The 20,728-nt window shown below is 38.3% G+C and overlaps 1 protein-coding gene across 3 annotated transcripts in view; it reads left to right on the top strand.

Annotated features, from left to right (window-relative positions):
- Window positions 1-13,891, top strand: part of DEPTOR (DEP domain containing MTOR interacting protein) — a 90,288-nt gene extending 76,397 nt beyond the window's left edge. For all 3 annotated transcript variants that reach the window (XM_074555813.1, XM_074555803.1, XM_026799491.2), the window contains one exon: window positions 587-13,891. In XM_074555813.1, coding sequence (XP_074411914.1) covers window positions 587-715 — 129 coding nt within the window. In that variant the 3' untranslated portion in view covers window positions 716-13,891. The remainder of the gene's footprint in view (window positions 1-586) is intronic.
- Window positions 13,892-20,728: the final 6,837 nt, after the last annotated feature.

The raw sequence follows: 20,728 nt of genomic DNA, 5'->3' as shown, positions 1-20,728 counted from the left end.
AAATAGTCCCTCTCTGTCTTCCTTGCAGGCTCCTTTTAGGTACTGGAAGGCCACAATAAGGCCACCCAGAAATCTCATCTTTTCCAGCCTGAACAAACCTAATTCCCTTAGCCTTAGTTCCTTATCGAAGAAGTGCTTCATCCTTCTAACCATCTTTCTGGCCTCCTTTGGACTTACTCCAACAGTTGTCCTTGCTCTGCTGGGGACCCCTCAGCTGGATGCCATATTGTTTGCAAAGCAGCATTGATACTGTACAATATCACTGATACAAGAAAAAATAACATTGCTGTAAGAAAAAAATGATTGATATTGATAAATGATTGATGAATCTCAAAAGTTAAAAGATTGGAAAGTTGAATTCCACTGATTTGTAAGTTGAAGTAATGTTTCAAAACAAATTATTGAAAATTAACTTGCCAGATTAGTTCTAAGAAACTAATCTGGGGGCTTTTAAGGGGACCAAATGAGATGATGTGAAGAGTTCTGGAGGTTTTGTCTACTCAGGAGTTGATAGTACATGTGTGTAATTGACCTAACAAAATAAAGTCTAATGCATAACTCGTTTTGCTGCTTGCTTTCTCCTCAGGTTTGCCAATTTGTCGTGTCTGTCAATGGCCTCAATGTTCTCCATGTGGATTACAGGACAGTAAGCAACCTCATCCTCACTGGCCCTCGAACAATTGTGATGGAAGTGATGGAAGAAGTGGAGGCCTGAGAAGGCACAAAACCCCTATTACTGGACATTTTTGTGAGACACATAGCAACAGCCATGGAGTGTCATGACACAAGGCAGCAGAATGTTGCTGTGTCTAAAGAGATGATTTTGCTTTTAGGGGAGGGGGCTCTCTTTCCTTTAACAATAATAGCACTGGTGATTATGCTAAGATGTGAACAATAGATACCAGCTTGTTTTCACTATGGACTTCTCTGTGCCCAACAGAGACAAGATCAGGGCCTTCAGGTGGTCTGTCCAGCCATGGCTGCATCAGTCAGAATGGGTTCCAGCCTAAGAGGCCATGCATATTTCCTCACAGTCCACTGCTGGATCTTCAGGAGGTGAAAGAGCCAAGCACTGTGGGTTGGGGTGTCACAGTTGGTTTCCATGAGATACTGACATTGATAAACATTGTCCTGGTGTCCAGCTTTGTCCCTGGAGCATGGGCAGTCGCAGTTGCTCTCTCCTTGGGCTGAGGGACAGGTGATGAAATCCTGGCTTGATTACAGTCAAACACAAATGAACTGCAAATGCATGAGAAAAGGTGTCTGTGCTCTGTATAGGATAGTCTGGTATGAATGCTTGGGCCTTACTGATTACATGGGTTAGTCTAGAAAGAAAATGGAAAAATGTGGTCTTTTACAAAAACCGCCTTTAAAAATTGGTCTTTTGGTTTCAATGCTTGTGTGCTGGATTAGGTGCTTGAGTACAAAATATTGATTTTGAGGTTTTTTCCATACCTGTAAAGGAAAGGTGCCTCAGTCTTACTATTCATAACTTTGGAGAAATTTTGGACGCCTTAATTCCCAGAAGAGGAATATTTGGCAGGTTGTAGTGGGAAATTCACAGCGTTAGCATAAGGAATGATATATTCAGATTCTCCCGTAGCAAAAGCACACTTCAAATTGAAGCAATGTACTTGAATGTACATGAAGTTTATCAGCACTTTCCAATCATCTGATGTTTTGCAAAGAACCAACTTCCCCCATGAGCTGCATTTGACACTGTTACAAATAAAACATTGTATTTAACTGACTCTTATTGTTTCTCAAACAGTAGGATTTTTTCATTGATGAATTCATGAAAGAAATATTTTTAAAAACATATATGAAAATTCCATGTTCTGCAGTTAGGTGACTCTTCAATTCAATGTTAAGGGGACTGCATGGGTTTTATTTGATCTTTGAACTGAATGAATACATCCTGTTCCACAAAATTATATATCTATTTTGCAGGCTTTCTCTGCTGTCTAAATTTTACAATCAAAGCTTGACTTTCTATATGCACATACCACAAATCATCCAATTCTGGGGTGGGGAAAGTATTTTTCCTCAAATAATTTTGCAACGTGTTTTGTATTAAAAATTGTTCTCACTAAATAAATTGCTCTTTCAGTATGTTTTTCGTTCACTCAAACACTTTTATTTCAGAGAGACTTATAGCAAGTCTTCAAATTCATGTACTCCTGCAGCTTTATAGGAAGAGGTCCATGTGTTCTTTGTTTCTCATTTTGTATATCTGTGGTTGTTTTTTCACCAAGAAAACTTTTCATATTGCACTAATATGCAGCAGTGCAGGGAGGTATAAAACTGCAGCTACTTACTTGATACTAACCAGGCACCCAAGTGTTTAGAGAGTTTGTTCAAACTGTCATCCATGACAGTTCTGAATCCTGACTGTACTCCCAAAATTTTGGTACACATGTATATGCCATAACGGGTTACATTTTACAGGTCATCCAAAATAAATAGCAGGGCACACATTGTTATAGTAGGTTGTAACAACTGTCCATGGTACCCACTCAGAACAGTGGATACAATCTTGTTGTCCCAGAAATGTTTCAGTATGCTATAAGTATTTTGAGTTTGTGAATCCAGGAATGCTTCTCCAAATATGTTTATTTAATTTTATTTTTTAATTTTCTTTTTTTCCTTCTTTTCTTTTTTTCCCCCTGGGTTGTTTTAGTGGCTTAACCACTTTAAAATATAAATTCTGCATGTTAGGTTAAGTTAAATATTACAGATGAAGGATTTTCTTAGCAAAATGCTAATGATTCTCTCTAATGCCATCATGGATTTGTCTGTATTACATCTCTTGCCTTAGTTAATATTCTGCTAGAAGTTCTCTGTAGCTTACAGATAATTAAGAAACTGGGTCAGAATTTGGCTTAATAATGCATTACAGAGTGCACTTCAGGCTGGAGCAAAAAGAGTGGGAATGGGGGCAGGGAAAAATCTGTGCATTTCATTATGTTACAGATTGGAGATGGCATCTTGATTCACAAGATACATTAGTCGCTATCACAATTTGAGCACAGCTACTTGCCTTCTGTTTAACAGGGATTTCCATATTGTGTTCTCAACTTGACTGACAACCCAGGATTTAATTAATTCTTTCCCTCTTCAGCATGACAAAGGCATTCAAATTGTGTCTGCAATGAAATTTTGTATTTTGGAAGAAAGAATGAAAAGTAGACAATTAAGCTATGAAATGTATAATTTCCAATTAAATTACGGTTTGTCTGCACGTGGTCCTGCATATGCTCCAAGACATCCCACAGTAGTTAGAGTCAAACTCTCATGCACTTCAGAGGGCACAGAATTTTAAACATAACAGAGCACCTTGCTTCCTGCAAAGTGCCAGGGGAAATGTAAGATTATTCACGGAAGTGAGACATTTCAAGAGATGCATGAATATCACAGTGTAGAATGAAGCAAGAAACCAGAAATTAAAAGATGAACCTTGGCATCAGCAGTAATAGCTTCATTAAAAAGATAGGTGTTTTTGTAAGACTTACTCTCTTCTGTGATCTCATTTTGGTTACTATAGATCTTGCAAGATCCTCTAATAAATCTTTAAGCCTTAATCACTCAAATTAGTGCCATTCCTCTGTACATGTACATTTGCAAACCATTCATGGACATCTTCAAGCAATGTAATATTTAATTAAATTCTAGTAGCAGTTAAGCTAATTGGAGCATTAAACCAGTGCAATATTTATCATATTTTTCCTGTTATATTTCCCTAATGATAAATTCTTTTCATTATCTTTTTCAAGATCAAATACCCTGTGTATGGTATTGAACACAACTGGTTCCACAACTAGTCCCATGGAAAGCATTTCATTCACACGATGATGCAATAATCCACTTCAGGTGCATCAGAACTTAATTGTCTGCATTTTAGGTCTGTATAGAAGATAAAAATAAAACTTTAAGAATTAAAAAGACATTGTGTCATAACAGCATCTGAAATATGAGTGGGTGTAGCCTGCCATACTTCTATGAGATTACATTCTGGAAGAAGTTTGGAATTAAAAGGCCATGCAGTAGGACTGTTTTTCAAAGTGTTTTTCTCAATTTTATCTCCATTTTCTGATCATACTCTCACTAATGATTAGAGTGCTAGGGATGTGTCAAATGCTGTCCCAGAATTACTGGTTTAATGGTCAGCTAGTTCCCTTAGCATGGTCTGGATCTCTGAGAAAATTGCCCCAATGTAGTTCAGAGAATAACATGAGATCTGAATTTGGTTTCTCTTAGCCTTCAGACCAGAGACAGTCTCTGCACTGACTTGATGTACTAACACAGACATAAACAAATGAGAATAGTCTGAGGTTTAGGAAGAAGAGGCAATTGACTCCTTTCTTCTGTGCTGTTAGCTATAATGCATTGATGTTTCCTTTTTCTTATCAAATTATAGAATAATGCTCTAATAATTTCAGATAATTCTGGGAATCAAATACTAATTTTAATGTTAATATTTTAGGTAAGTATTATTTTAATTTTAGACGCAGGAGAAACAGAAACAATATGTTTTGCAAAAGTGTTTGTCTAATGCAAGACAGACTGAGAAATCAAGTGTTGCAATTATTTTCTTCCCAGTGTGTAACTGGAGCTAGACTGCTTGTGTAAGTGAAAAATCATGTGTATGTCACATACATAAATACAGTTAGACCACACCACTCTTCAAATAAAGTGAACTATTGACCTTTTACAATAAAATTGTCATTAAAGCTTTTCATAGGTCACCCGTTTTAAATGTCTTTAACTGGTGAGTGATGTGGCTTTTATTTTTAACTTATAGGTGTTACTTACAAAACAAGAATTAGTACCTGCCAATACATTAATTCCCTTTGTATACTCACAGTGCAGATAAAAATATCTTTCATATTCCAGAGAGGCTGAGTGATTTTTAAACAACTGGATTTCTCTATAAACATGTACGTAAATAAATATTTATAGCTTAATTTTTAAAAAGGAGCCACTAATGTAAGAGACAATTAAAGAATGTCAAAGGATGTCACAGGAATCATTGATACAATTAATTTATGCCATACAGACAATGTTTCATGTATAGCTACATAACCTTTGTACTTGCAAATCCTCGGGAAAATTCTGAAATATTCAGAAGGAAGCAGCTATAACTGTAAAACTGAATGTCCTCTAGGAAAACAGCTGTTGTTTTACACTTAGGTATCCTCTCTCATATTGGCCATGGAGCTTTGAATTTCCAGTACTGTTGAAACTCAAGTTTTATAAGCACACAATTAAAATGCAATGCTTACCTTTAAGAGCAGGGGTTGAAGCAGACACTGTACTTTAGGTAGCACAAATTATTGTAATGCCTCTTCTACAAAGATGCTGCCATATACCCAAAGGTTTCCCATCCTGTGTCACTATAACTCTACTTGAACTTTGAGTACAAGTCTCCTACTGCCTCTTGTATGAACTTGTCAAATAGTAATCATAATTTCTTTCCAGAATTTGCAGGTGATTTCCAGAGGAAAAATCTCTTTTTATGTGCAACCTCTTGCTTCTATTCCTAAGGTGCTTCTACCTAAAGACATCTACAAACTGCTCCCTAGATGGCAGTGCATAGTCAGCTATTCTGACCACTTCAAACAGTGATTTCCATCATGCCTGAACAGCTGAACTCCTCCTCTCCAGGGAAATGCTTCCATCCAGCAGCTCTTGCTGCTGCTGCTGCTGCGTGCACCCAAGCCAGCCAAGCTGGGGAGCACTGGTCAAAAGGACAGCCCACACCCACCAGACTGTTTTGCCTTTACCAGTGATTTATGGATATATTTAATTTTCTTTCCTATTCTACTTATTTTGCTGCATAGTTGACATTGGTCCTACTTTATTCTTCGAGCTCAAAAATCAGTTATGGAAGATCTTGATGGTCCTGCTTCTTTGTATTTTTATTGGTCTGTTTCTGAGAGCCCCTTTACCATGATTACCATCACTAGCTTTTCATGAATTAGCAGTGCTTATTTAGCAAGCCTAATATTTGAGAGAAACTGGTGAATTGGATGCTGCTTTACAATTAAATGTTAGTTCACAAATTAACAAAGTCTCAAGGCAAGAGAGCAAAGTAAGAAAAAGTTGCCATTAATGAAGGAATAAAATTCATTTTAATATAAAATGACACCACATCTACTCTTAAAAAAGCTGTGTACAATTCTGAATACAGATGGGCCACATCTTTCATGTCCTTCACAGGTTATGGAGACAAAAGAGGAGATCTCCAAGGAGTGGTGTTTCCTTTGGGCCTCTGGGTGAGCTCCCCATGACTTTCCTCCCTCCCATACCAGCTGGAGCACAGCCTCCCAACCATAGCTGGGCTTGGAACCGCACAAACTCTTATCTTCACTGCTAGCTGTAAATGACTGCAGATTTTTATTTTCTGTATTTTGTTTTTCACTTCAGGTTTTAGAGTTTCTCTTATTAAACAGAAAAACACTCAATTTTTCCATCTATCTGGTAAAGATGTGCTGCATTTTTCCCCCCTTATGTTGCAGTGGGATGTGTGATGAACAGAAATACTTTTCAGTTTGTACCCAAGCCTGACTCAGAGAATACTTGTTCTTACCTGCCCTTCTCAAGGCAAAACTCTTCTGGGAAAATTTCAAGAAAATTTAATGAAAACCCAAGCAAAACCCGCAATATGATGCCTATTAGTAGATCTTAGCTGGAAAATACATAGTATGTTCAAATTATTAAAAAAAAAAGAAGAAGACAAATGAAGATAAGTTACTTGTTTTAAAATTCTTGTTTGATTTTTGATGATTTTAAATTACAAGCAAAAATAAATGTAGACCACAGAAAAGAATCTATCAGACAGGTGCAGTGAAGGGATGCAGTATGGAAAGGTTCTGTGATAGAATGATAGAACGGTTTGGGTTGGAAGGGACCTTAAAGATCATCTAGTTCCATTTCCCTGCCATAGGCAGGATCACCTTCCACTAGACCAGGTTGCTCAGAGTCCCAATGAACCAGCCTTGAGCACTGCCAGGGATGAGTCCTATAATGTCCTATTAAGTTTCTTAATAACATCACAGAGAGAAAAAATATTGTTCTTCTATGGCTAAATTTACAATTTATGTTCTTAACCCTGCTTTTTCAATAAGAACAAAGTTGTAATTAATGAATTAAATTTATGAACATTTAATCCTAAAATGCAGTACATAAGAATGTAGTAAGGATATGTTTTTTGGGAAATATCTCCCTTTCAAATATAACAAACTACCCAAATAAAACATACCCTTTAACAAAATAAGTTCCATTTACATTATTAAGTAATTTAAACTTCTATTTATAAAGTAGAATGCAAACACTGCATGCATCAACTAAAAATAAATACACATGCAGGCTTGACTGAACAACTGTTTTGTCAATGGAGCTATGGGGCTAAACTGAGTGCTTCAGGTTTATTAGCAAAAGTTTAATTAAGCATGATGTTGAGCAAAGCCTGGGAAATATTAAGTGATTACACTCAGAAGTGCTCAGTAGTTTGCAGGGTCAGGAACCCATTTAATTTCTCAAAGTGCCCTAACAGCCTTGCTTTGCCTGCAAAATATTTCTAGAACCACTATAAGATTTGCTTAAAACTCATTTAAAAATTGTAGATGGGATGTACTAGCTTTTATGGCTTAACTTGGAAAGGAAGAAACATGAAAGTATTTAAGATCTTAATGTTACATTTTCTCAATGTCTGTTTTGTTTTATAAGCATTTTCAGCTCAAGTGCTTTCTGAAGATAATGTTGTGCACCCTTTGTTTGTTACTGCAGCTGGGAAGTGTGTGTGATTGGTTTGTTTTGACAGAATAAACAAGATCCTGTTGAATATTAAAATATTCAATATTTCATTTTCTATTACACGCCATCAGGCAAATAGTCTATTAAATGCTTAAAAGACGCATTTACAAAAGACTGCTGAGGTACCCTCTTGATGTTTGATTTTCATGATAAAATGTGTGTTATTGTGTGTTACATTTTTGTTTAATTTCCCACTGTTCATGATTGTATCATTGTTCATTCTCCTAAGAAATTATTTTCTGGGGGTTATTGATTCACATTCGTTATAATATTCAGCATTCAATTTAAATATAAATCCCCTGGACCATATCTACTATAGTTAGAGAAAAAAAATCTCTTCTGGTTCAGAAATTTTAAGCTGGAAGATGAAGGCACAAAAACCATTGATCTTAACTCTTGCTGACTACTGCTTCTTTCTCAGAAAACAGACAATACTGTCTTAATGTGCAGAGCTCCAGGAAGTCATGTAATACAGGAATAAAAACTTCATGATTAGGATCATATTGTCCACATTTTAAAGGCTCTTTGATGATACCCTTTTCCAGTAGTTATCATGATTAACTCCTAACAATGGGCCTGTGATTGCAAAGATGACCTCTGGCACAGCGGTTAATGCAGTGCTCTTTTCCCAGTAGATAGTCTGAACAAACATCACAGCAGAATGATGGCATCTACTTCTACTTTCCTAATTGGAATCGGAGCTCAGAAATGTGGGGCTGGCTTCTGTTGCATACACATAAATGTCAAGTGCCATTGCAGATGCTTTTGGGATATTTGAGATAATCTTCTGTAGCAGAGAGCAGCTTCAGGGAAGTCTGTGACCCCTCAAAATTACATCTAGAGATTAAGTCCCAGAGGACATCTTAAATATTGTAGGATACTTCAAAATGAGTTAGACACCTATGTGTGAACAACTGAATGACATCCCTAATAATCACCACTTAACATCTGCTGATTCAATTGTCTCACTGCTGGTAATTTTTTTGGAGTTTCCCAGCTGTATATTTAATTAGCACAGTTGATGGAAAAGAACATCCTGGGGATCCAGCCAATTCTCAGAGAAGCTGCTGCACACTTGTATCGTGCAGAACTGACTATGATGATGTGATGTTATTAAATGTCTCAAGAAAGATGTCTTCTTTTTTTTTTCCTCATGCTTTCAGTAAAGATACAAAGTGGCCTCTCACACAAAGATCCTTTTGCTTCTGAATTGTCTGTTGACAGTCAAGAGGACCAAAGACATTTGTCAGCTCAGCTGTAATCTTTGTATATAAATGTTCATGTATAATTACTTCCTGCATGTTTCAAAAGATACTTCTGCTTTCTGGGTGCTACTGTTTTAAAGTTGCCATTAAAAGTACTCATTTCAGCCAAGGAGTCACTGCCATTAAACAAATGGGATTATAAGAAGGAGTAGCAGCTGCTGCAGACCTGGCAGATAAGAACAGATGCAGCAGTGCCTGAGTGTTTCCACATAAACCTGAGTTTAACTGCACTCTTTACAATATGGCAGCTATTGTAGCTCCTGGGTGCCTTGAGGTATTTATACACTACCCTACACTTCAGTCATGGCTCTCTCTCTGCTATGCCCTTCCATCACAGTCAGTCACATCTCAGTGTCTGACATCTCAGCCTTTGCTACAAGAGGAGTTTCTGCTGAACCCTGTAGCAGAAGGGGACAGCATCCAAACACACGAGAGGAAATCAAATTCACTTGGAGGGGAAGATGTCAGGGATACGGAACGGACAATGAAAAAAAAAAAAGGAATTTGCCAAAGTCCAAAGCCATGAAACCACCTGTATGCCAACAAGTGAAGGGGCATGAAACAAAGCTTGCCGAAATTCTCCTTCAATTTTATTTCTGCGATGAAGGCCAAAAGAAAAAAGAAGGAATTCTGAAAATTCTGGAATGGAGACACCATCAAAGTAAATTAAATTTCAGGAAGAAAAAAATATTGTGAAATTTAGTGACTGCAAGAAAATGGACCGGAATTGCATCCGGTGCAGTACAGAGGACAAACACAGGCAAAAACTAACCTCACAGATGACACACAAGCAGGGAGAAAGTCAAGGAGGAAGACACAACTTGGAGGGGAAGTTATGAGGGAAATGGCAGGTATAGATACAAAAGAAAAAGAAGAAACACAAAAAATTTACCAAACGACAAAAACATGAAAAGGCCTGTAGGCTATAAGGTGCAGGTACATGCACCAAAACTGGCCAAAATTGTCACCCCCTAAAGGCAGAAAAAGGAAACAAGAACTTACGTACACTCTGGGGAAACACGGATTTACAAACATACTGGAATGGAGATATCATCAAATAAGGTGAAATTAAAGGAAGAAAAAAGAAATTCTGAAACTTTGTGACAAGAGGAAAATAGACACAGATTGTATAATGTGTGGAGAAAAGAACCAAAAGATGTCCAAACTAACCTCACAGATGTTGCAAAAGCAGGGAAAAAGTCAAGTAGGAAGACAAACCTGGGAGGGAAGATATGACGGACATGCCATGGATACTTAACAAAAAAAGAAAAAGTCAAAACACTCTTGCTCAAAGTCAAAGCCATAAAAAAGGCATGGCATGCCATCCAGTACAGGGACATGCACCAAAGATTCCCCTCTTGGTCCCCATTGAAACCGCAAGATCCGTTTCCTTCCCGGATAGGAAATTTCACTTCCTTTCAAGAAAGAAAAAAGAATCATCAGGACCTGAATAGAAAGGCGAAAAACCCACGGGAAATGAGACAGGATCAAATGAAATGCAATTGAAAAAACCCAGAAAATCGAGAGATTTTGTGTCTTCAAAAAATCGTTGGTGCGGAAACGAGCTGCAGTGCAAAGGACTAAAACATGCCAAAACAAGGCGCAGAGATGTTGCAGAAGCAAGGGAAAAAGCCAAACAGGAAGACAAAACTTGGAGGGGAAGATATGAGGGACATGCCATGGACACTTTGGGAAAAAAAAGAAATCAGAAAAATCTTCCTCAAAACCATCACAAGCATATGCCATCAAGTGCAGGCACATGCAGCAAAGCCTGCCTAAATCCATCCCTGCTTAAGGCCAAAGCAAATAAGAAGGACTTACAACCACGCTGGAATAGAGATTGCATTCAAGAAATTGCAATTGGAGGAGAAAAAAAAACAAATGTGGGAAATTTGGGAAATTCAGTGACAACAAAGAAATGGACTGGGATTCTATAGGGTGCAGAGAAAAGCACAAAAAGTGGAAAAATCAAGCTCACAGATGTTTCAAAAGCAGGGGGAAAAGTCAAGGAGGAAGACAGAACTTGGAGGCCAAGATATGAGGGACATGCCATGGATACTAAGGAAAAAGAGAAAAAAATCAGAAAAATCTTGCTCAAAGTCAAAGCCATGAAAAGGCATGGCATGCCATCCAGTGCAGGGACATGCACCAAACATTCCTCTGTTGGTCCCCATTGAAACCGCAAGATTCCGTTTCCCTTCCCGAAAGGAAATTCCATTTCCTTTCGGGAAGGGAAACGGAATCTTGCGAACCCAAAAAGAAAGGCTAACAAACACTCTGGAAAGGAGATAGGATCAAATGAAATGCAATTGAAAAAAACCAGAAAATCGAGAGATTTTGTGTCTTCAAGAAATCGTTGGTGCGGAAATGAGCTGCAGTGCAAAGGACCAAAACCTGCTAAAACAAGGCACAGAGATGTTGCAGAAGCAAGGGAAAAAGCCAAACAGCAAGGCACAACTTGGAGGGGAAGATATGAGGGACATGCCATGGACACTTTGGAAAAAAAAAAAACTGTCAAACTAATCTTGCCCAATACAAGGCCATCAAAAGCATATGCCATCAAGTGCAGGCACATGCAGCAAAGCCTGCCTAAATCCATCCCTGCAGAAGGCCAAAGCAAATATGAAGGACTTACAACCACGCTGGAATGGAGATTCCATCCAAGCAATTGCAATTGGAGGAGAAAAAAAGAAATGTGAGAAATTTGGGAAATTTAGTGACTAGTAGGAAATGGAAGGGGATTCTATCAGGTGCAGTGCAAACGACCAAAACATGCCAAAACTAAGCTCACAGATGTTGCAAAAGCAGGGGAAAAAGTCAAGAAGGAAGACACAGCTTGGAGGGGAAGATATGAGGGACATGCTATGGACACTTTGGGAAAAAATAAAAATATCAAACTAATCTTGCCCAATACAAAGCCATCAAAAGCATATGCCATCAAGTGCAGGCACATGCAGCAAAGCCTGCCTAAATCCATCCCTGCTGAAGGCCAAAGCAAATAAGAAGGACTTACAAACACTCTGGATGGGAGATTCCATCCAAGCAATTGCAATTTGAGGAAAAATTTAAAAAAAGTGGGAAATTTGGGAAATTTAGTTACTAGTAGGAAATGGAAGGGGATTCTATCAGGTGCAGTGCAAATGAACCAAACATGCCAAAACTAAGCTCACAGATGTTGCAAAACCAGGGGAAAAAGTCAAGGAGGAAGGCAGAACTTGGAAGGGAAGATATGAGGGACATGCCATGGATACTTTGGAAAAAAAAGAAATCGGAAAAATCTTCCTCAAAGTCATAGCCATCACAAGCATATGCCAACAAGTGCATGCACATGCAGCAAAGCCTGCCTAAATCCATCCCTGCTGAGGGCCAAAGCAAATAAGAAGGACTTACAAACACTCTGGAATGGAGATTGCATTCAAGCAATTGCAATTGGAGGAGAAAAAAAACCAAATGTGGGAAATTTGGGAAATTCAGTGACAACAAGAAAATGGACTGGGATGCTACAAGGTGCAGAGAAAAGCACAAAAAGTGGAAAAATTAAGCTCACAGATGTTGCAAAAGCAGGGGAAAAAGTCAAGGAGGAAGACAGAACTTGGAGGCGAAGATATGAGGGACATGCCATGGATAATTCGGAAAAGCAGAAAAAAATCCTAATACTCTTGCCCAAAGACAAAGCCATCAAAAGCATATGCCATCAAGTGTAGGCACATGCAGCAAAGCCTGCCTAAATCCATCCCTGCTGAAGGCCAAAGCAAATAAGAAGGACTTACAACCATGCTGGAATGGAGATTCCATCCAAGCAATTGCAATTGGAGGAGAAGAAAAAACAAATTTGGGAAATTTGGTGACTACTATGCAATGGAATGGGATTCTATGAGGTGTAGTGCAAATGTCCAAAACATTCCAAAACAAAGGTCACAGATGTTGTAAAAGCAGGGAAAAAAGTCATGAACGAAGAGTCAACTTGGAGGGGAAGATATGTGGGATATGGCATGGATACTTTTGGAAAAAAAATAAATCAAATTAATCTTGCTCAATACAAAGTCATCAAAAGCGTATGGATGAAGTGCAGGCACATGCAGCAAAGCCTGCCTAAATTGATCCGTGCTGAAGGCCAAAGCAAATAAGAAGGACTTACATACACACTGGAATGGAGATTGCATTCAAGCAATTGCATTTGGCAGAGAATAAAAACAAATGTGGGAAATTTGGGAAATTTATAGAGTACAAGAAAATGGACCGGGATTCCATCATGTGCATTGCAAGAGACTAAAATATGCAAAATCTAAGCTCACATATGCCGCAAAAGCAGGGGAAAAAGTCAAGGAGGAAAACAGAATTTGGAGGGGAAGATATGACGGACATGCAAGGGATGATTAGGAAATAAAGCGAAAGAACCCACAAAGATTTTCGTCAATGTCAAAGGCATGAAAAGGCCTTGTGTGCCATCTAGTGCAGGGACATGCACCAAGGATTCCTCCATTGGTCCCCATTGAAACTGTAAAATATGCGAAGATTGCGAACTCGAAAAGAAAGGCTTAGAAACATTTTGGAACTAGATAGAATAATATCAAAGGCAATTGAAAAAAACAGAAAATTGGGAGATTTATTATCTTCATAAAACGGTGTGTGAGTAAATGCGTTGCAATGTAACAGACCAAAACATGCCAAATCTATGCTCACAGGTGTTGCAAAAGCAGGGAAAAACGTCAAAAAGGAAGACACATGTTGGAGGGGAAGATATGAGGGACATGCCTTTGATACTTTGGAAAAAAAAAAAAAAAAACTAAGAGAAAGAAAAATCTTTCCTAGAGTTAAAGCCATGAAAAGGCATGGCATGCCATCTAGTGCAGGGACATGCACCAAATATTTCTGTATTTGTTCCCATTGAAAAGGAAATTTCATTTCCTTTCCGGAAGGGAAACGGAATCTCGCAAACCCGAAAAGAAAGGCTTACAAACTTTCTGGAAAGGAGATTGGATCAAATGAAATTAAACTGAAAATCACCCAAAAAAATCCACAAACTGGGGAGATTTAGCATCTTCACTAAATAGTCTGTGAGGAAATGACGTGAAGAGCAAAGGAGCAAAGGAGTTAAAAACTAAGCTTAGAGATGTTGCAACAGTTGTGGTAAAAGTCAAGGAGGAAGACATGACTTGGAGGGGAAGATATGAGGGACATGCCATGGTTTTTAAAAAAAAAAAAATTATCTAAAGTAAAAAGCTTTGAAAATTCCTTTATGTCTTCAAGTGCAGGAACATGGACTAAAGGTTGCCAAAATCGATCCCCGGCTGAACCTTAATTAAGGACTTATGACCACTCTGGAACGGAGATATCATCAAAGAAATTAATTTGATGGAGAAAAAAATAAATTTAGTGACTATAGTGAGTATAAGAAAGTGTTTGCAAGTGTTTCCTGAAGAAAAGCAAGTGCAGTCTGCATGCTGAGCCAATGTAAAGGGAGATCTCAACTGTCAGGCACCCAGAGATGATGCTTTAGGACTGATCTACAAGCATGTCTAGGGCCATCAGAGCGACACCAGAGCTTCTGTTTCACTCTATTCTCTAAAATACCCTGTATGTAGATACAGGGAGTGGATGATGCAAAACTAGCGCATTCAGCTTTTTTACCAGAGGCTGTGCCCACTGTGGCACAAGTGTCTGCTCCCTTAGCAGCAGACTTCCATCTGCTTTACAGCAATGAAGCAGTGTGATGCACCTGCGATGGACACTTAAGGGAATGAAAGGACACCAAATTCTGAGACAAAGGAAAACTCAGATAAATCTGCTTCTCCAGCAGCTCAGGCTGCTGACACAGTGAGAGAGGCCATGAGAGAAAAAGAGTCATTCCCATTTCCTAGTTGTATTGATTGGTGTGTTTTATCACAGACTTTCAGTTCATCCTGAGACTCCTATGCTGTCACACAGTTGCCTTTTTTTGGGAACACATCTAGGATGCTTGAAAACTCCCATTTTTTTTTTCCAGAAGAGTAGATTACTGCAGCTACTGGTAGCATGAGGATGTGCAAGAGCAGTGGCAGAGTACAAAACAGTGCAGCAGTTACCGAGGGTTTTCAGTGCACAAAGAAAGAGACTGGAAAGAAGAGATGTTGTCTCCAAGTACAATCAGAGGAAAAAACCTGAAAAGTCTCAAAAAATACATTAAGGGAAATTTTCAAGGGATCAGTTTTGGTGATTAATTTTAAATAATGTCATTTGGATCAATACAATGTAAAGGGACAAGTGTTTCTTTTCAATATGTGAAAATGTTTCAAGAGATGCATTTTAATAAATTTAAAAAGAATTTTTGGGAAACAAGAAAAACACACTCAAAGGATCTTCAAGGAGTTGAAATGTAGTGGGGTGTTCTTAAATGCATTAATGTTTACATGAAATGGAAGTTCAAACAAGACTCTTCAATCTTATATATGATTTATGCCAATAGAAAAACAAAACCCTGGTATGTATATGGGAGCCATTGCTTTCACTGGGATTGCTGCAAGCCTCATGATAGTCCTACTTTAATTTAAAGTTGTATGTACAACTTTTAATTTAAAGTTGTAATTTGCTCAAATTAGGACTTTTTATTTGAGGAAGATTTCTTAAGCTATATTGAAATTCAGCAGACAAAGATGAATACTGCTTCCCTGCCTATCTCCCAGCTTCTCAATTTTCATGTGTTTCAGATCATCTCACATTCACTGATTAGCATCATGCTGCAGCTACCTGCAGGTGTATTTCTACCTGTTCCTCTGCCAGATCACTGATCGCTGTTTTGTACTGCTAGTATGCAGTTCATAATATAGTATATAATTCACCATATACAGTATATAATGCACCTTACTCCAGCTTAGGTCTGGAGCATAAAAGCCTTCTGGCTCTGAAGGAATTAACCTTCCACTTGTCAGCCTGCTAGAGCACCTCAGCTGATGTTGTAGTGCAAACAGGAAAATTACATTTCTTATAATAAATGCACAGTGGACGGGATCAGCCACGGTGATGGCAGTGTTTACCTGGAGCTGCTGGTTCCTGACCCTTTCACTGGTGTGAGGAAAACCCCTCTCACAGAGCTCCACTACCATCTTGGCGCAGATGAACACTGCCTGTCCCTCAAAGTCACTGATAAGGAAGATGCAAGTAGCAGTACCCACTCAGATTTCAGCTAAAGTGGTTGGAAAGGTATGGGGGGGTTGGAGAGGTAGTAACTCTGTCTTTTACCTGTGAAATAAGTGTCTAGAGCACTTAGACTAAAGCACAACTAAATGCTGCAAGACTAATACATAAATCAGTGGTCTTTCCTACTAGTGAAGAGAGATACCAGAGGGAAAGGGAGGCTTCTCTGTTCCCAGTAGAGCTTGAAAGCGACTTTCTCTTCTACCCTCATCTAGTTGTTAAAGGACTTCTCTGATGATGGACTTTCAGAATTTAATCAAAGACTGTTTTGTTAACTATGGGTGAAGGGAGATACTTCCACTGGACCAGACACTAAAGGAACTGTGATCTGAGACATATTCTTGCATTTGAAGGTTTCTGCTCACACCCCCTACCTCAAGTGCTTGTTTGTGTGGCTTTCAGTGGAAGATGGCTAAATGGAACCATAGACCACGCAGAAATCTTGGTGACAGGTAATTCAAAATTTTTTCAGGCATCTCCACATGATGGTGAGATACCTTTCCAAAAATTAACTCTTATGTCTGCAATACATGATCAATATTTTTAGAAGAAATACTGTGACATAATCAATGGCTGGATGCACTTTAGCCAGGTCCCAGTTAAGGTTATGAACCTGATACCAGCTGCTACAAGGCTCACTGAATAATCTGCACTAAAAAAAAAGAAACAGGAATTTTTGTATCACCCATCAAGAACAAGAAATGCAAGTTGTCTCCAGGACTTAGAAGTCTCCTGGGAATTACTGCTTTGGAACAGGTGCTAGCAGCCTTGGCAAACAAGTGGCTGAAAATAACTCCTTGGAGTGACACTGTGGTCTAACTTGGAATCTAAATTATGCAGTCCAAATGAAAATTCCCAATTTCACATATAAAATATCTGCATTACTTCTTTTGTGTGACTGCATTTCAGAAACAAATTCCAGTTTCATTGTCCTCAGAGAATGCTGACAGAGGTCTCTTAAGAGAAAATGAAGAAAGAATCACATTAAACACACTTTTGAACCCCTTAATTTTAGTGAAGATTTCCCTTGTGACCAGAGCAGGTTTTGAAATGTCTTGGTCAGTCTAATAATATATATATGATGAACAGAAATTCAGTAACAGAAAATAAGGAAAAAGGCAAAATCAATCCAGAAAGTGAAGAGAGACAAATTCAGAGAGGAAATACTTTTAGAAATGCATTTTTAGACATCAGAACACATACTGAGGCCTGTCCATTAGTGGAACAACAAACTTCATCAAGCAGCAAGCATAAGATAGCAAGCACGGAAATGAACACTCAGAGGAGATGCCATTTCTGACACCAAATTTGAAAGCTTCTTATTCTGGAGACAAAATTCAAGACACTAATTCCATGTCCTGAATGTTTCCACATTTGGGTGACATTTTGATATTTTGCATGTACTTGTACTTCAGTTCTGCTGAACTAGTCCAACCACCGACTGCAGCAAGAATAAACTAAAGATGAGAAAAGAGTGAAATGATAAAACTCACATTTTGGCAGATGTGTTTTTCCTTCAGCAGCTTCTGAAAGTAAATTCAAAACAGTGCCATATTTTTTTTCCCTTAGAATGAGCTCAAGACCACAAATTGAGATTATTAGATAATTCAGGGGAAAAAACTGAAGCAGAACAGAAAGGTCTAAACATAACAGAAATAGCTTCAACAGAAATTTCTGTTGGAAATAATGTCAAAGTCTGCAACTTACTTGCTGCAAAAAGGGACTAAGGAGAAATGGGAGAAATAACTTATTCTCCTGTTTTCCGAATATATTTTTTCCTGTAGCTTTTGTGAAAGCTCTGGTCTTCACTGTTCTGGCGACTAGAGTATAATGCAGTATAAAGTCTTTGAGACAGAAAGTATATTTTTCCCCTTATTTGATGTTGCTCTACCAAAATGTAAAACTATGTACAGTGGATGGAGTTTTTTTCTTTAAATACTGAATTGAAAGTCATTGTCATTACCACAGCATTCAACTTAAAGTACTTAAACTTAAACTACCTATTTAAAAGCCTAATTTGTCCAGCAACTTTTTAATAGACTGGAAAACCATGATTGTGACAGTGTTCACAGGGTTTCTTGGATGAGGGAAGAGACAAGGATCTGACTCCATGTTTCAGAAAGCTTGATGTATTATCTTATGATATATATTACATTAAAACTATACTAAAAGAATAGAAGAAAAGGTTTCATCAGAAGGCTAGCTAAGAATAGAATAGCAAAGAATGATAACAAAGGTTTGCAGCTTGGTTCTCTGTCCGAGCCAGCTGGTCTATGATTGGCCATTAATTACAAACATCCAACATGGGCCAATCACAGATGCACCTGTTGCATTCCACAGCAGCAGATAACCATTGTTTACATTTTTTTCCTGAGGCCTCCCAGATTCTCAGGAGGAAAAATCCTAAGGAAAGGATTTTCCATAAAAGATGTCTGCGACACATGATGACAACAAACATCCAACTTCTGTTCCATGTGGGGTCAAATTTATTCCAGTTACTTCTGTCTGGAAAAGTGGAAACAACAAAGTAATAGACACATCACCATGTTAGTTTAAGTGCAGCTAGGCTTCAATCTCATAATCCCAAATATAAAACTAATTGTGAGCTCAGTAAATAACAATTTATATTGCACAAGAAAAACTTAAGTTACTACACTCAAAAGGCATTTCAGGCCCATTTCCACATTCAGCCCAAGACTGGCAGGATGCTGCCTGGAGCTACTGGATTTTCCCAGCTTCCAGCAAGCAGCCTCATGGCACCAAGCCTGCTTGTGTACTCAGCACAGCAATTTGGTTCCAGGCTTCCCCCCATCAGTGGGTTTGTGCATCTTATGAACAAATTAATTTTCCCATATGTTACAATACTGCAATATTTCCTCATTCTTCAAGAATGATTTACAATTAATCTTTGTCCTGCAGTCTCCAAAAAATCCAAGTTACAAATAAATCTGAGCTAAAGAACAGATTCTCTAGTGCCTAAGAGCAGGCAGGAATTCACACTACATTCTTCCCAACCATTAAATGAATCAATAGCATCCCCTCCTGTTTGCACCGACATCTTTTCATGAAATTCCTAGGAAATTCATTATGTTTGTGGTATCCTCACAACTTCAGTTGATTTTAACTGATGAGCTCAGAAGTTTATGGAGCCAAGTTAAATAGACAAAGTGACCAAATGCAATCCTTCTCAGAAACCAGACTAAAAGGGACACCTAAGAGATTACTAATACTTATCTTTATAATCTTCCTTTTATGGACCCAGTTTTGGCTTTACCAAAGGGCTACATTAAGAAAGAGGACAGAGGAAAAGAAAAAAGGATTGCTGAATTAAAAGTGTTGTACACAAATCTTGCATTGCATTGCATTGTACACTTCCCCAAGACTGGGGAGGTTTACCAGGTTTATAATCTGATGTTGTACATCATGCAAAGAAAAGCCTGTGGGCCCCAAGGAGACTCTGAGTCTGCTGCCATACCATACACACAGTACTCAAAGGACAGACATTTCCTAACCACGGTCTTGATACTCCATAGGACAACTAGCATCTCAGTAACCAAAGAGGAGGGGAGATCTCAAAGGAGTTGCGAAGAAATACATAGGTTTTATGCAAGAAGCTGTTTACTAAGAAGAGTTATTCTGGTTTTGAGACACTGGTACTGACATTAACATACTCATATTCCCCCGTGGACTTTTAGCTGTAGATTTGCCATTACACGTCTCATTGTGCATGCTTTCTCTTTTCATTGCATAAATTGAACAGGAATTGAACACATACAAATAGAATACATTGTAAAACATCAACTGACATTTTCCCTCAGTATTTTCATGCTTTTGTCAAAACTAGAGTGTAAAACAGATGCCATATTTTTCACATTGATCTTACATAGTGTTCCCTGAAACACTCAATGTTGTCAGACAGAAATTCCTAGGACAAGAAGCAAGAGCATATTTATGTGAACGATGTATATTGACTCTAATCAGAATTCAAGACCAGCCATACCCAGCCCCTCTGAAGACCAGATGGGACACAAGGCTGTTTGTGTTCTGCCAAACTTCTATATCCTTAATGCAGCAGAAAAACACCTTGTCCTGGGAGTAAAGTCTAATTAGGAGAGTTTTCCTCCTGTATGTCTTCCATTTATGACAGTATTGAGATGAACATTAAAAGATTGCTTTCAGAAGGATGGCATTTACCCACAGAAACCCACAGGGAACCGAAGATAGACCTTTTCATGGCTGTTGATCTTGTTCATATTGGTGTTTCTGCAAGTTGGATGATACTATTCGCATTTACTATGTGAGGAAATCTCTGATGGCCATGGGACAGGGCTTGTTCAGTTTAGAATCCAAAGTTTCATAAGAAGTACACCAAACTAAATCTCATGCTGAAAGCAGCAGAAACCAGACCAGATTCTTCTACTTCTCCATGGTATGCTACTAAGACATAAGTCAATGATGAAGAGGACAGAAGTGTG

Source organism: Zonotrichia albicollis, chromosome 1 (assembly GCF_047830755.1).
Source record: "Zonotrichia albicollis isolate bZonAlb1 chromosome 1, bZonAlb1.hap1, whole genome shotgun sequence".
Lineage (NCBI taxonomy): Eukaryota > Metazoa > Chordata > Aves > Passeriformes > Passerellidae > Zonotrichia > Zonotrichia albicollis.
The sequence above is the reverse complement of the archived record's forward strand: the minus strand, read 5'-3'. Positions and strand labels throughout refer to the sequence as shown.